Genomic DNA, 15,873 nt, shown 5'->3' with positions numbered 1-15,873 from the left:
AGGCGGCTTCGGCGTCGGGCGCTGGGCGCTCCGCCACTTCCGAGTCACAAAGGAAACTTTGACCGGAAGTCCCGCCCCACACTTCCTTTGCCCAGCCGCCTGCCTTACGTGCCTGTCATGTACCGGCTTACAGGTGTCTGCCGCCGCCTGCTGGCGAAACATGCTCATTGCAGCCAGGGGTGGCGAACAACCTTTTTTTTAAATGGAATGTTTCTTTTTTTGACGAGCCCGGGGGGTTCCCCCCAAACTGGGGTCCCTTTACATATGATTTTAATAATATACAACGAAAAGTATACTTTTATTTTTTTCATAAATATTAAATATAATATATATACTATTGTATTAATTTTGTCCATTTTGGGTGTCATGATAGTAAAATCCAAGACTCCCCTCAAATAAGAAAATGATTTGCTGAGGAACGCTTATTCTTAACCTGTTTTCATTTCATTTCATTTCATTTAGTCATTTATCAGACGCTTTTATCCAAAGCGACTTACAACTGTTCAATCACCGACGGACGCAGCCATCAGGAGCAATTAGGGGTTAAGTGTCTTGCTCAAGGACACTACAGCATGCTAGCAGGAGGAGCCTGGGATCCAACCAGCAACCTTTAGATCACTAGACCACCAGCTCTACCGCCTGAGCTACCGTGATTGATTTTTATCATTATATTTGACTTACTTTGTAAATTCATTTTTGCTTGCTTGCTTTGCTTTTATTGTCACTATCAATCTTCGAAATGAACACTCACAAGATTTTGGTGAAATTTCGATTTTCTTTGTCAGTAATGTATAAGTGAAATGTCAGACGACATGACATTACAGGCAAATAAAGTGCATGCACCTTTTTTGAGGGGTGGGGGGGGTCCTTAGCCAGAGCTTTCTGTCAGGGGGCCCTTTCCATGAAAAGGTTTGGGAACCCCTAGTCATCTCAACTTGATTTGAGCCATTTTCAGACATCGTCAGATAAGCTGATGGGTGATATAAAGTAGCTCGAATCAGCTGCGCAATCTTGAGCGGACCGCTGACCTGGGGTCTATTTTATGAGCCCCAATAGTTTGAATGCATGATGCACATGGGTGGTCTAGACGTAATTTGCACCATGACCGATGAGCCTATGAATCTGATAAAAACAGGGCATGTCACTCTGCTTGAGACAAACCAGTTTAAACTGGAATCAAAAATAAATTCCCATATTACATATACCCAAGATGCATATCAAATTACCAGTGATGTGTTGGAGCTATGAGCCTTTCAATTTAACAAGGCAAAGCCTTTCGACTGTCAGATAGAAATTGCAATAACTAAAGACTGCCACAGGGTAGAACTGCCGATCAATTAAAGTTATGATGCTCAGTAATTTGCGAGCCGACCAGATGAAAGAATCAATTAGTCATTTTTGTACCGATTCTTTATTGACACTGGAGATTTAAAACTTTGGAAACAGTTGCAATGCTGCAAAGATGATACAGATAAAAGATTTGATAACAATAAACTCGTACCTCAAATATCTTACAGGATTTTCAACTACCGAAAAGACAAGGATTTAATACTATCATGTAGACTTATAATCGTTCATTTATTTTCATATATCAACAACAGACAGAAGCTTGGGAATCGTTATAATCCCATCCTGTTAATACAATAGATTTATAAAAAAAATAAAATGAAAGAATAAATTAAATACACCAACAAGCAAAAATATATTTAAGAGAGGCAGATTGTAACATACCCAACATGTGAACGTGTATCTAAAATCTAAGAAAGCTACACAAGACATACCCACATAAGTGGTACCTTGAGGATTATATATCTTTTCATAATACAGTATGGCCAAATAAATGTGCTGTTACACAAACTTTGAAGGAAATAAAAATATTAGAACACTGAAAAATTAAGCTTCCATATTTATTTGTAACTCTAGCGATGTTGTGCTATGAACAGTTATTAATGACGCAACCTTTTAATAATAAGGCCTGGGTTGAAAAACAGAAAACAGCTGAACTTGAACATGAACTTTTAAGAGGTGAATTAAATGATGATAACCATACTAAGCTGCGATTACAGCGATTACGATCCTTGGGAGTGTAGATCGGTCTTTCCGGGCAGAAGCTTCTTAAACTGAAAACATAATGCAAGTAGGTGCTTCCATGATAATGAAATTATATCCATGGATTAAATGATCATGTACTGCTATGTGTGGCACAATTGCACACTTTGAATTCTTTCATCCATCCACTATTGCAGTGAATTATATTATGTGTAGGAACTGCTGGAGCAAAACAATTACTATTCTAGTATATCCACTGATGTGACAGCGTTGCAACAAAACAAATTGGAACTGGAACAAGACATTAAAGCGTCGCATCGTGTCGCTTGGCTTACATCGACACACCCTGTTTCGGCATTATCCATTAATTTCTAATAGTGAAATCTTTAAATGTATATATTTTGTTGACATAGCTATTTCTGTTTTTTTCTACTTTTTACTCCAATTTTTGTTAAATAATTTCCTGCACGGAGGACAAGTATTAGTGAGACTCAGATTACAAAGCTTTTATAGATAAACATTCTAAATTCACATATGTACGTCAGATACATTCATGGAATATTGCACCTAATAACTCAAAATGGTCATAAATTACATAAAATAGAGACAAAGATCCATTAAACAATAGAAGGGAACTCGAAGTTGTGTGTTTGTTTCAGTGTGGGTATGCATGCACTGTGTGCAGTATATGTTGGCAAACATGCATGTATGTGTCCATTGGAGTTATATCACATTCACAGTTGCAGCAAAGTGGGTTGGGAGAGAGGTTGCATTATGGGTGTCATCGGAAAATAATTAAATAAATATCCAGGAATATCAGATGGTGTTCATGCACCCTCAATCGAAACCATTACATACTCCAGTGGAGGGAAGCTGACGTCAAATGGCTCAAACACACACACACACACACACACACACACACACACACACACACACACACACACACACACACACACACACACACACACACACACACACACACACACACACACACACACACACACACACACACACACACACACACACAGTCTATGAGCGGCAGCAGCCAGCAGTTCTCATTTCTCTGTCAACATACTCCTGGAGCTGGAACTTGGGCTCATCAGGCTCCTTCATGGTTCTGTGTTTCAGCTCTCTGACAGAGAGAAAGAGAGAGCGAGAGAGACAAAGAGAGAGAGAGGGAGAGAGAGAGAGAGAGAGAGAGAAAGAGAGAGCAAGAGAGACAAAGAGAGAGAGAGGGAGAGAGAGAGAGAGAGAGAGAGAGAGATTGAGCGAGGATGGGAGCAAGGGAGAGTAAGAGAGACGGAGAGGCAGAAACAGAAGAGAAATTAGGGAGGGAAGGAGAGAAATGTGAGGAAGAGGAGGCAAATTAGGAAAACAGAGGGAGACGAGAAAGACGAAAAAAAGACACAAGAAAGACAAAAGAGAAAGAAAGGAGGAAAGAAATGGTGGCAGAAAGATAGAGGGAATAAGATGGAAAAGACAAAAATAAAGGGTTGAAAGTGAGAGAAAAAAATATAGGATAATATGGAGGTCTGCATGGCTATTTTTGGTAATGTGCAACATGGAACATGACAAGGCAGAAAATATGCATTCACACTTAGATACATGGTAGTGAAATGCCATCATTCTGTATAGTGTATATATGCATGGTCAACAGCCAAGCGGTCAAGAGGATTTAATTGCATTTGCCAGAGTAGTTCAAGCGAAGGTGGCCAAAATAAACGAGAGGATTAAAAACATAAGTTTATACACACTGAAGGATGCGTTATGCACTCGTGTGGATCACTCACTTTGCCACGGCAATGAAGGCGAGCTCAACATTCAGACTGGATTTAGCGCTGGTCTCCATGAAAGGCACGCCAAACTCCTACACGGACAAACAGCGAGGAAAAACAAACAAGTGGTTATGTGTGATCTGGACACACAAAAACACTTTTTTAAACTATCCTTCTGAGGACCAAAATTTCCTTGCATGGAGGTCATCGAGTGTCCCAATGTGGATCTCCACTCGGGTATTATGGTCTTGTGGACTATGTTTGTAGACCGTTTGGAAATCAATACTGAATAAAGTGAGGACATTTTGTCTTACTAATACTACTACGATACTAATAATCTGCAGGTTAGGTGTTAGGGACAGAGTTAGAGATGCATAGAAAGCAACTTTTTTTTTGCTACCCTACTTTTGCTACCAGTATGTCCTCGTATAGAGGGCATCGAGTGTCCTCATGTGAATCTCAACTCGGGAATTCCAGCACTTAGAAAAATGCAAGGTCTACATCATTAACAAATTAACCAGACTGACACAATTTAGAGGACGTTAGAAAGAAGGCTCAGCAATTTGACGAGAATTTGAAGTAGAAGCATGTCGGGTTTTCGTGGCTTTACGATGTTGTGGACTATCTTTGTAGACTGGTAGGAATACTGAATAGATGGCAACATACAAATAATATTCCCGACACTATTACCACTGGTGCACAGTGCTATGCTAAATCCTGACAGGTGGATTTGAAAAAAATGGCAATTGTCCCCGGTCCACAGTCCCCCGGTGAAGACTGACTGCCCCTGGTTCAATTTGTTGTGGCTACAGCCCTAGACCTATTACAATTCAGTTTTATACAGAGTGGATGTGGGATTTTGAAAGTGTGCGCATGTGTGTGTGAACGTGTGTGAAAACTCACCTTAGCCAATTTCTCGCCTTCCTCTTTCTTCACTGCCCTGTCATGAGTGGAGTCAGCCTGGAACAAATTGGACACAGGGCATTGACTTACAACCCATCTATTACCCATCCGTCCTCCATTCCTCTCCACTCCACTTCCCTCCACTTTCCATCCCAGACTATACGGAGCATGGAGAGATTAGAGGTGTGAGATTGACAGAGAAATATTGATCCAGAAACATGTACAGGGCATGTTTGGGTGGTTGGAGCGTTGACATATAATACTGGTTGTGGATTGGATTAAAGAAACCAACATTCTACTTTTTCAATCCGTCAGTAAAATTCTTTAGTCTGTCAATTTATCTATAAATAGGGTTAGGGTTTGTGGTGTGGGGATGGTGTGGTTTGAGCAGGTTCACCTGTCCTGGGTCGAGGTAATTGGGGCCCAGGATCAGTGTGGCTGCATACCATGTTGCCCGTTGGTTGGTCTAATGAGCAACAGGTAAAACCTCCATCAACACACATTCAGGATAGGAGCCCTTGTCATGACACATGTCTATCTGCTCCTGGGCTTATTCCAAGTAGCCAACTCTCTACAATAAACTGTGTGTCTACAACCCCATCATTTGTGTCTCTGTGCCGGAGGTCCCTGAAAACGCCATTTGGGTGGCCTTTGGTAGCGGAAACTGCCACAGAGATATTTAGCCACAAATTGGGCTAAAATCCTTCAAATCATCTGTTGTTCACCCATCACTGAGTCACTGGATGGATGGGTGCACACATGCACATATTCTATGGATCCAGCCAGACAAACTGTACATATAAACAAATCACCAAATCACCAAATCACCCTACATAGCCAATTGCCTTCCTCTATCATCTATCAGCCTGCCTGGTGCCAAACACCTTATTGACATAGCTGTCAGTGTGGTACCTGCAGGTAATGTTTTTTTACAAACAGGTGCTTTGAAACAATTCTAGAACATCTGTACAGGAGCTCAGTCACAGTCCTCTCACTATGAAGCGCTCTCGCCCCGCAACTCAATCCACTGGTTAGATTACTACTCTTTTCCTTCTTCCCTTCCTTCTTTCCTTCAAACCAACCAATCAACAAGCCAACCATCTTTCTCTCCATCTTCATACAGCTTTACATTAGTGAAATACCACACTTCTCCCTGTGATTTCCCTGCCATCTACCAGTTCTCGCTCTTTATCCCCCCCTTTATTATGATCATTATATCCCTCGCCATCGCTCTATCATCGAGTTTACAGTATTTCAACAATCAGCCATTATAGGCCCTTTTCCTTCCATCATCTATCACCGTTGCATCCCCTCTCGATTCTCTCACTGAATCCATCCACCAACCCGCCCTGCTGGAATCCATCCATTTATTTGTCCGTCCGTCCATCCACCTGTCCATACCATCCAATATGTGGCACCCCCACCCCTTGCCTCTGCTCCAACCTCACACTGCTCCACCTCTCCCATCTGTCCATCCATGTCTCTGTGGTAGGGGCGGTATCTCACCTTATTCCCAAGCAACATGACCACCACGTCCTGCTGGGCATATTCATGGATCTCTGTCAGCCACGCCTAGAGAGGGGGGGTAAAGCATAAGTAAAAGAGATAAAACATAAGAATGAGGAGGAGTGGTGAAAAAAGGAGGCAAAAAAGAGACTAATAGTTCCAGGGTGGCAGAGAGTATGAAATAACAAATTCATTCATCGTTCAGCAGTTAACTTCATTCTCTACTCCTTGCCCTCTTCCTGCCCATTGCAGGATTGCTCTCCTCGAGCATTTCTCCTGCCTCTCCATCCGTCTTCTTCTTCCAATTACAGGCCACTTCTCTGTGACTTCCTTTTACCTGGCTGGGCCGAACAGCACTTAAGAGCCTCTGGAGGACGCTAACATAGATCCCATTGTTGGCTCCATAGAACATGATGCACACAAAAAAGCACGCAGGTATTCCAAAGCTACCTCAATAGCGATAGTACAAACACAAAAATATGTAGTCTAACCACGAGACAACCATTGTCTCCATTGGGAGCCACATTTGAATCAAGATCCCTAAAATACACGGTGAATCCAACACACAAAAATAATACAGTTTGTGTATATAGACTGTAGAGACTACTTTTTCACTTTGTCACTGGTGTCCAGTCTCCTAAAGTCTGGACATTATTGGAAGGCATCTGGGAAAATATCTATAGAGTATCATGATGCATATTGGGCTTGGAGGATTCCAGTTAAATTATTCACACACCCATCTATCTTTATCTATCTAGAACAAGTGATATAGATAGTACTACAATTACATTAATAGTTGCGCAATTAATACGTAATAAGTTTTTTTAATTACACATCAGTCGATTGCACGGCTAAGTTGGCTGCTCTCTCTCAAAGAGCTTTTCATGAGAGTCCTCAAAGTTATCAGTGAGCCTGATTCCATCCGGGAGGCTCATTTGGAAGAAAAAAAACATTTTTGAAACCCCTTCAATTTCTATCTCATTGCATTTATAAATTCACCAAAAGTGGGTGAATGGTGTCCACCCACAATTTAACTCCTGGACACCTGGATCTTCTGGAGAAGGCGGCCTTCAACGTACCAAAAAAGCTTACCATTGAGGTGTGTGGTATTTGACTACATTTTGAAGACAATATGAAAGTGTTAAAGCCGTGCTGGAAATAACTTGAAATGACTGGATTATATTGCGAAGGGAGACCACATGAGTTTACCCAAACACGAGCAGCAGTTCACTAATTACTGTGGATGATTAAGGAGCATTTTCATTAAATGTAATTATTGTCCATAACCAGTCCCTGGAGAGATTTATCTTTTGCTAGTTTGTTTTTGATTATGTGGGTAGATGGGTGGGGTGAGAATGATTTTACGCTTCGATAGTTTTTGTGAAGGGAAGCAAAAGTGTGCTGGGCCTTTGTGTGCCTTTTGTAAGGCATAGCAGGATGAAAATGGGAAAAAAGCTGGTCACTGGATAAGTAAGTCTGAATAAGTGAGGTTCATGGGTAGGTGGATATCTTGAAGTCAACTAATTTCCAAGGGTAACACAGAAACACGTTTTCCATCTGTCTTCTTTTCTCCGTCAAAAGACATGATCAACACTGGTATTTCTTTATCTACTGCATAACACACTGTGGGAGACTCTACCCACAGATACGGGTTCGGGCAGTGAGGTGCCGACACTGCACGTTTTTTATTAAACGAAGAAACAAAAAGGGTCGCTAGCCAAAACGGGAACATAAAGCGGTATAGAATGAATCTGGTCTGCAAGATCTCATCTCCAGGCGATAGTGATAGTGACGCCGCCCCTTGCGGTCGCCTGCGCTCCGGTCTTTATACACCAGGATGTGTAGTAGCAGAGCCCGCAGGATCATGAAGTATCCTCATCACCCCAACAACGGTCTGTTCCAGCTGCTGCGGTCAGGCAAGCGCCTCCGCAGTCACACAGCGAGAACAGAGACGGAGCCACACACATAGGCTCCACTACCTTACTGTACTGTATGTAGCATACTGTACCGCATACTGTGTCACTGTTCTGGGTTGTTCGGTGTTACCGTATTGCTGCGCCGTACTGCTGTATACTGTGCTGTATATCTCACAAACACTACCTCACTTTATTCACATGCCACTTTAATGCACATATCTGTATATACATAATTGCCTATCCCATATACATAAGTCTATCCCATATACGTAAGCCTATTCCCTTTATCTATTCCATTTTATTTTATTTTATTTTATTCTATATATTTTTATTTTATTGTATAAGTATTCGACTTACTGTATTACGTTTTAGGAATCAGTTAGTTGGTCTAGTAGAAAGAAATTTTCCTAGGACATATTGTGTGTAATCACCGGGTGCGTTGCATTACATTTCACTGCATATATGTATGAAAGTATGTATATGTATGTGACGAATAAACCTCTTGAATCTTGAATCTTCAATCCTGCACCACATATGAAAACTCTCCCAGGCTAGGTCGCAACCGTTGATGTGGTAGTATTGTTGTGTGCTTAAATGCTATATCAAACAGATCTAACCTGATTTGCATTATCTCCAAGCAACCAAGTAGGGACTGCTCATGTTCCCTATCCTTATCAGAAGGTTCCAGACCTACAGTATATGGTTAGCCGCTATACCTTGGTGGCAAAGCAGCTAACGACAGTTTACTTCTAGATCCACCCAACGACACTTTGAAAATTAAAGCTGATTTTCAGAAATGCAAGGACAAGAAAGGGCAAATTTCTTCTTTTCATCTTTTTGTTGATCTCCATGTGAAAAGCGTTAATCCCTTATTACGCACATCCTAACCTGAAGGCTTATGGTATTCACTGCTGCCCCTTTCAGGATTACACCGCTTTATCAATGGAGATTAACATGCCGGGCCCTCAACTCGAAGACCCTCCTATCTCCGCTGTATTAGAGTAATTTACACAGCCTTGAAAGACTTTCAGGGCTTGTACGTGGATTAGAGAACGTACATGGCTTTAAAAGTCCAGCAATCAACTTCAAAGTGTTTGCCGTAAAATGTGTGGGACACGATCATGTGCCGTTTTATTTAGTCCACCTAATTAAATGAAACTATGATTTAGAAATTTCAGCATTCAGCTGAAAATATGACAAGTCATTTCAGAAGTGAAATTATTCAGATATGATTCAGATACGGTAGTTTGTATTCCATTCATGCAAAATTAAGTTATTACACTCTGTTGAATTTAATGCACACTCTCTCTCTCTCTCTGCACACTTAATGTTCTCTCAGGCAGACCCACAAAATATACTAGTACAACGTCGCTCGTCTCTTCTGTTCCTCGTTTTCTCCTGAACACGGCGAAGTTGCACGGATTTGTTTGCATTGTTACAACAATTAACTGTCTCACGTCAATCTTTAGGTAAAAACGAATCGCTGAATTGGATATAATTTAAAGCAATAAATAAAAGGCCATCTTTAAACATGACTTGGGAGTTCACTCATCATTCTGGCATGTTTTGAAATCACATTCTCTTAAAAGGACATCTAGGAAGGAGTTGTGTAAGTCGATTTCTCACAACCAGAAGTTTTTACCGAACTCCTTGTGGTATGTCAAATGCCGTTATGCAAACAGCTTTGCCGTCCCACACAAGGTTGTTTGTTGTGCCAGTGTGTGTGTGTGTGTGTGTGTGTGTGTGTGTGTGTGTGTGTGTGTGTGTGTGTGTGTGTGTGTGTGTGTGTGTGTGTGTGTGTGTGTGTGCTCATAAGGGAGGGACCTGAATTGAGGAAGCTGTGGTTGGTGCTGGGTGGGTCACTGAGTTAGGAAAGAGAGTAAGAGAACAAGAAAGTTAGAAAGAGAATAAGGTATAACTACACAACATTACTGACTAATATTTGAAAAGCATGAAGACCATCTGAAGAAGACCATCTGCCTACACATCACGCCAGCAGGTAACCAATACTTTACTTTGTTACATTTTTATTTTTAAAATTATCAGAATCGTAAATAATTTTTAGAAGGAAGCGTGAAGAGGTTTCCTGTTTCGATATTAACTATTGAATAAAGTATCTACAGTATCAATCTGGTCAACTCTAATGTTTTCTAATGTCACTCCCTGCTGCAATCAAAAAACCTCAAAAACTGTAGCTTGAGTGGCACTTTCCATGATTGACGCAATGTTGGTGAGGATCTGCTTTGTTTAATCGCTGGTTGCCATGGTGTTGCTAATATTTGATGTTTAATTCCTTACCACACCCCCATTTTCCGTTGGGAAAAACTTTAAGACGGATATCAGGACATGGTATCGGGAGGTGGCCTTAAGTGCTCAGAACATTTGCTTGGAGGAATTGGTCATAAGCAGTGTGCCTCTGTATGTGTTTAAAATAACCACAATAATGTAGAAAAACATAAACTTTACTCCCCTATAAACTACATTAAAACTCACAGATTGGTAGAAGCTACTATATTCAAATGATGACAAACTGTATTTGAGAAGCACGGTCAAGTGGCTTGACTCATGTTCTTCTTCTTACATTTTCAACCTTTGACTGATTGCCCACTATTATTGTCGCTCTCTCTTTCTCTCTCTTTCCTAAAACCTCTGCAGAGTTCCCTGTTTTGAGAAATCATGTTGAGAACTACCCTACCCACGTGGATGAATGCATTGGCTGATGAAATTGATTCCAATGATTTGCCCCGTTAGCCAAATGAAGGGCTACTTCAGTCAGCTATGCAAGCTGCATCCATACTAGTGAGATACAGTTCTAACCATTTCTAACTGTGCCAGTTGCAGGGGAGGCGCCAGTTGCAAAATGGAGGACAGAGCAGACCGCAACAGGGTGTGCAGTGCAGGGGTGTGCCCCGAAATTGCTACATTGCCCTGCCAGGAGTTCAGAGGACGGTCTTTCTCAACAGTCTGTCGACCCAATCTGCTCACTCCCAGCTCTAAGAAGGCAAACACTCAGTGGCGGTGGTCAGCTGACTTCTGTGGAAATGGAGCTTCCTCTGTTTTTGTTGTGAAGAAGAACAAGGCAAAGCCAGCGCCACCTCAGCGGAGTGTATCACTCCCTCTAAGCCGCACACCGGCCAACTCTCCATCCAAACGCCAATCTTGGTGCACCTCAATTCACTCTCCATCCTCCACCGGACCCACTTCTCCTGTTTGGACATCTGTCATCACTGGCCCCTCCCCTCTAGGCCACAGGATGCGTCCAAGATCTTGTAGCTCCTCTGCCAGGGCATGCATAGGGAGGCTTTCCTTGCAGTTTCCTCCCTCTGTCAACATTCCTGCCCTTGGAACTGACCCTGCCACCAATAGCGTGCCTAAACCTGATCCTGGTTCCATACCCAAGCCTTCCCGTCGTCGCTACTCTGACTCGTCAGATTTCTTCGGATCACCAGCGCAACCACTTCCTGTGGTCACAATCAAGGAGATGGAGGCCATGCAGCTGCGCCCAATCTACACTTTCGATGGGACACATGACATTCTCACCAACAGACAGGTGGACGGGAGGGAAGAAGAACACAAGGTGGCCCCTCAGAATTGCAAAGTCCCCCCGCCAGTTCCCTCCAAATCAGCCCATTCAAAATGGATGGCGCACCTTATCTCCCAGTCCCTTTCCCTCTCATGCCCAAGTCAAGGTTCACTACAAGGTCCCACTCCTGCTAACCAGGGAGGAAGAAGAGATTTACACAAGCACAAGGGGGCCCAGACCGAAAATGTTCTGGGGCTAGAAAAGAAATGGTAAGAACTTTACAGAAAGTGACAGAAGTGATTCAGAGATTCAACGCATTTGGTTACAGTCAAAAAATATATAAAATTCTACACTACAGGAAGACAGAAGTAATCAGTTAACTCGCAACTACATTTTCAAAAATTTCAATCAGTGAAGAAATCTTTGAAACAAGGTCAAATGAAGCTGATGCTTGTAATAATGATGATCCTGTTGTTTATTGTGTTTTGTCAGAGCTATCTCTGGATTCCAGTGAGGATGTGGGGAGTGAGGACCTGTTCTGACCTGGTTACTTAAACTAAATCCAGATATATCTGAATCGGCTCTAGATCCAGCTCAGACAGATTGTGTTCACACCTGGCTTCAGAATGCATCTCACCATGCTCCTTTGTTGATGGCATTTGGCTTCCATGCTCAATATATGCAAATAACCCCGTATTCTATAGAGATCTCCGACTGCACAAAAAAACCACCAACACCCTTGTAGCAGTTCCCCTGCCACACGCCATCCAAGTGGCTTTTCCCTGTCTCCCCGACACAGACGCAGGCTATGATTTTGAAGACAAACCTTTCTAATGAAGAGAGCGGCAAAATGTAACAAGTGGGAAGGCAATGGAACATTGCCATGACAAAGGCTCCCTACTCCATGTGTGTGTGAGGATGGGGGATCATGCTCATCGATAGCTCTGATGAGCGACAGGTGCACAGTCAGCCCTGATCCCGGGCCCAATTAACTAGACCTAAGACAGGTGTGGCTGCTTAAATCACACCACCCCCACACCACAACCCACCTGACTTTTGTCTTTAGTTGGAAAGGTTACAATCAGGGTTAATTCCCGGGACAAATTAATCTGCAGTAGTCACAGGTATTTATCGGCTACAGCTCCGATCAGTATTGATGGAAACATGATTCCCGGGTAGACATGTTCATTTTCACCCCTTTTCTGGCACAATGCGATGCGCATTAAAGTTCCGGACGTTGGCGTGTAAATAGACAGGAATATCCGTGTATCATTCCCTCGTTATATCCGATTTAGAATCCAAAATATAAATCAGAAGTTATTGACTTTTTTACCCCACCCGCGGGACCATGAAATGCTTTGAATGTGGGGACCGCTCCATGCTGCTTTCTACTATTTATTTTTTCTCCAAATCACACTGGAAACATGACACGGCCAACGTGACACACCAGAAAAAGAAGAAAGGCATCCTTGTCTACTGGCAATGGGAAAGGAGTCAATCGCCTATTTAGCGGGTTTACCTCTTTAAACCATTAAACCTGCATATACATGTAAAAAATGTAAAAAATTTATTATTAGTAGTATTACAGATGCTTGCAAGAAGTCATGACTGGTGGTAATAATGCTTGCAGTGTTTTTTTGTTTTTTTTTAATACAAATTTTTGCTTCTTCTTTGTCCTTGCATGCAACATTGCACATTAGATGTGGGTGATCTGTGTGGGCAATTGCAACCTCTGTTACAAACAAGAAACACGCATTTGCACCCAGCGATACAGCTAGAGGAGAAGAGTGAGCAATATATCTGCTTACAGTATGTAGTTGATGAAGTGATCATCAACGCGGCCAGGGACACGTGCATTCAGACTCCTAAACTGATGTCAAGTGTGAGGCGAGGAGTGGATTCACCTTTCCTACCACCACCACGAACTAATTACCTGGCCAGCAACAGCTGAATGAATCTTAATGGTGAAGGTTTCAAAACAACTCTGCATCAGCGAATGACAATGGTGTAATAGCTTCCTTTTCTTGTTTCTTGTTTTCACCATAATAAAATCATTAAATCCTTTAATTTGAAGTCATACGGTTTGCTATACACAAGTACTCCTCACTTAACGACTGAGTTCTGTTCCTACAACCAGGTCGTAAAGCGAATTGGTTGATAAGAGAGGACCTGTTTTATTTCACAGTAAGGGGGCATGGCGATTGCGAACGCTAGTGTAGTGGATATCGACAGACTTCGGAAACGAGACTGAGAGAGAATGGTGATGCGCGATGAGATGATTGACGCTGAGATGCCGCGCACGCAGCCGTATTGTACACAGCATACAATACCTGTACCTTTATAGGATTTCATGCTCCATCCATCCATCCATCCATCCATCCATCCATCCATCCATCCATCCAGCCGTCCATCCATCCATTCATCCCCATTTGCGAAAACATTTCAAAACCCTGTTTTCAAAAACAATCCCTCTCCTTATGAACAGTTTCAGGTAAGTCTGGTTGAAAACCCCAGGAAATTAAAGCCCTGCTCAGCGAAGGAAGTTCGAAGAGTGTGAATCTAGGTCCGGTCACTGGAGAAGAGCAGTTGCAGTTAACTACTGTCAGACCGGAGTAGCAGATGAAAGAGACTCACCAGGGAGTGTGTAGGCTGCAGGCACCACTGCAGGCAGGTGAGAAGTATGACCCCCACAGCGTGACTGAGTTATTCATGTGTGCAAGCTCACACACACACACACACACACACACACACACACACACACACACACACACACACACACACACACACACACACACACACACACACACACACACACACACACACGCACACACAGACTTCCTCAAGCCTACAGGCTCAGAGTTTCACACAAACTGAAGGTTTCTAACTTTGCCTTCGATAGCTACAGGAAAAACCTGTATTCCCATGGAGAAACCAGGGTAAAAAAAAGTGAAAAAAAAAAGACTTGAAACCGGCTGCTCATGCATGGCTTAACACAAAATACTTCAATGGAAGCCTTCACTGTAAAGGCACCTGTATACCCTTTTCCCCCAAGGCATTTCAACTCTCTTAAGGCCGGTTTGGAGACAGTGCCTACAGTAATCTAGAACCAGTTCATCGCATTTCAACAGCAAAAGAACCAGCCCTCGGCCAGGAAAACTTGTTCGAGAGTGGCATCAACAGTTGGCTGGTCTAGAACCAAGAACCGCTTACATCAGGGGCTGGGGGCGAGCCAAGACCAAGACCAAGACGACTAAAACCTTCGTGACCGCCATTTTTACGACTGCTTCAGTGTGTGTGTGTGTGTGTGTGTGTGTGTGTGTGTTGGTGTGTGTGTGTGTATGTACAAGGTTGCATCCTCAAAGCTCTTCAAATACAAAAACAACTATAAACCTACCCGTTTTATAAATGTAATATTTCAGGAGCCACCTTGAAAAAAAGCTAAATAACCAATTACCACAAGACTAACACTTATATCTCACAGCTTAATCTCCCTCCCCATATCTCATGCATATTAACGGTGCAGAGGTTGGCCTTTTCAAACTGTTTTCTCTATGCTTTTGGATAAGTCACAGGGATGTAAAGGGAATAGGCTTTTGTAATTTGCAAGAAAACGATAACCTTGGACACAAGGAAAACAGGATTACTGTACTTGATGCCCTGACAGAAGGCGATAATGGCAAACCATTATAAGCAACTTGGTAACAACTTGGCTAACAACTGGGTGCCCTGTGCTGAGCACACGCTTAAGTGGACGGACGCTGGACACTCGCGGTCTGGTGGGGCGTCTTGTCGGCTGTGGTGGGGCGGGCCTCGCCCTTGCGCAGGGGCGTGGGTGGGCATGGGGTCCCGCATGCCGGCGGGGCGGGCAGGGCGGACAGTTTAGGTGGGGTGTCGGTCTGTCGGTGTGGGGCCTGGATCCGGGCCTGCGGTCCGTGCCTGGCGGTGCCTGCACTTGGGGTGGGTTGTATGAGTGCACCCCCTGGGGTGCCGGGTCTCCTCGTGCTCCTTGGGACTGAGTTATGCTCCTCGGGCCAGGCATGGGGGTTGCTCCCCCTCTTGGAGTAGTGATCAGTTGTTTATAAACCCAAACATGATAAATAGTTCTCCAAAGAGGGGGGGTTAGTGGTGGTTCTCTATAACCAAAAACTGTGCTCTTGTCATCCTACATGTTGTCCACTGGACAGAGTTATTGCAGCAGTTC

At 43.1% G+C, this 15,873-nt stretch overlaps 1 protein-coding gene across 1 annotated transcript in view; it reads right to left on the bottom strand.

The window, feature by feature from the left end:
- Positions 1–3,078: 3,078 nt before the first annotated feature.
- The window catches only part of LOC307246021 (ras-related protein Rab-26-like), a gene marked incomplete at both ends in the record, with an annotated part of 202,551 nt that continues 189,756 nt past the window's right edge, over positions 3,079–15,873 (bottom strand). The window contains 4 exons of the mRNA XM_080021797.1: positions 3,079–3,181; positions 3,840–3,916; positions 4,728–4,784; positions 6,234–6,299. Coding sequence (XP_079877923.1) covers positions 3,079–3,181; positions 3,840–3,916; positions 4,728–4,784; positions 6,234–6,299 — 303 coding nt within the window. The remainder of the gene's footprint in view (positions 3,182–3,839; positions 3,917–4,727; positions 4,785–6,233; positions 6,300–15,873) is intronic.

The sequence above is a fragment of the Zeus faber genome, assembly GCF_960531495.2.
Source record: "Zeus faber genome assembly, chromosome: 20".
NCBI classification, from domain to species: domain Eukaryota; kingdom Metazoa; phylum Chordata; class Actinopteri; order Zeiformes; family Zeidae; genus Zeus; species Zeus faber.
This window is presented reverse-complemented; position numbering and strand designations above follow the sequence as displayed.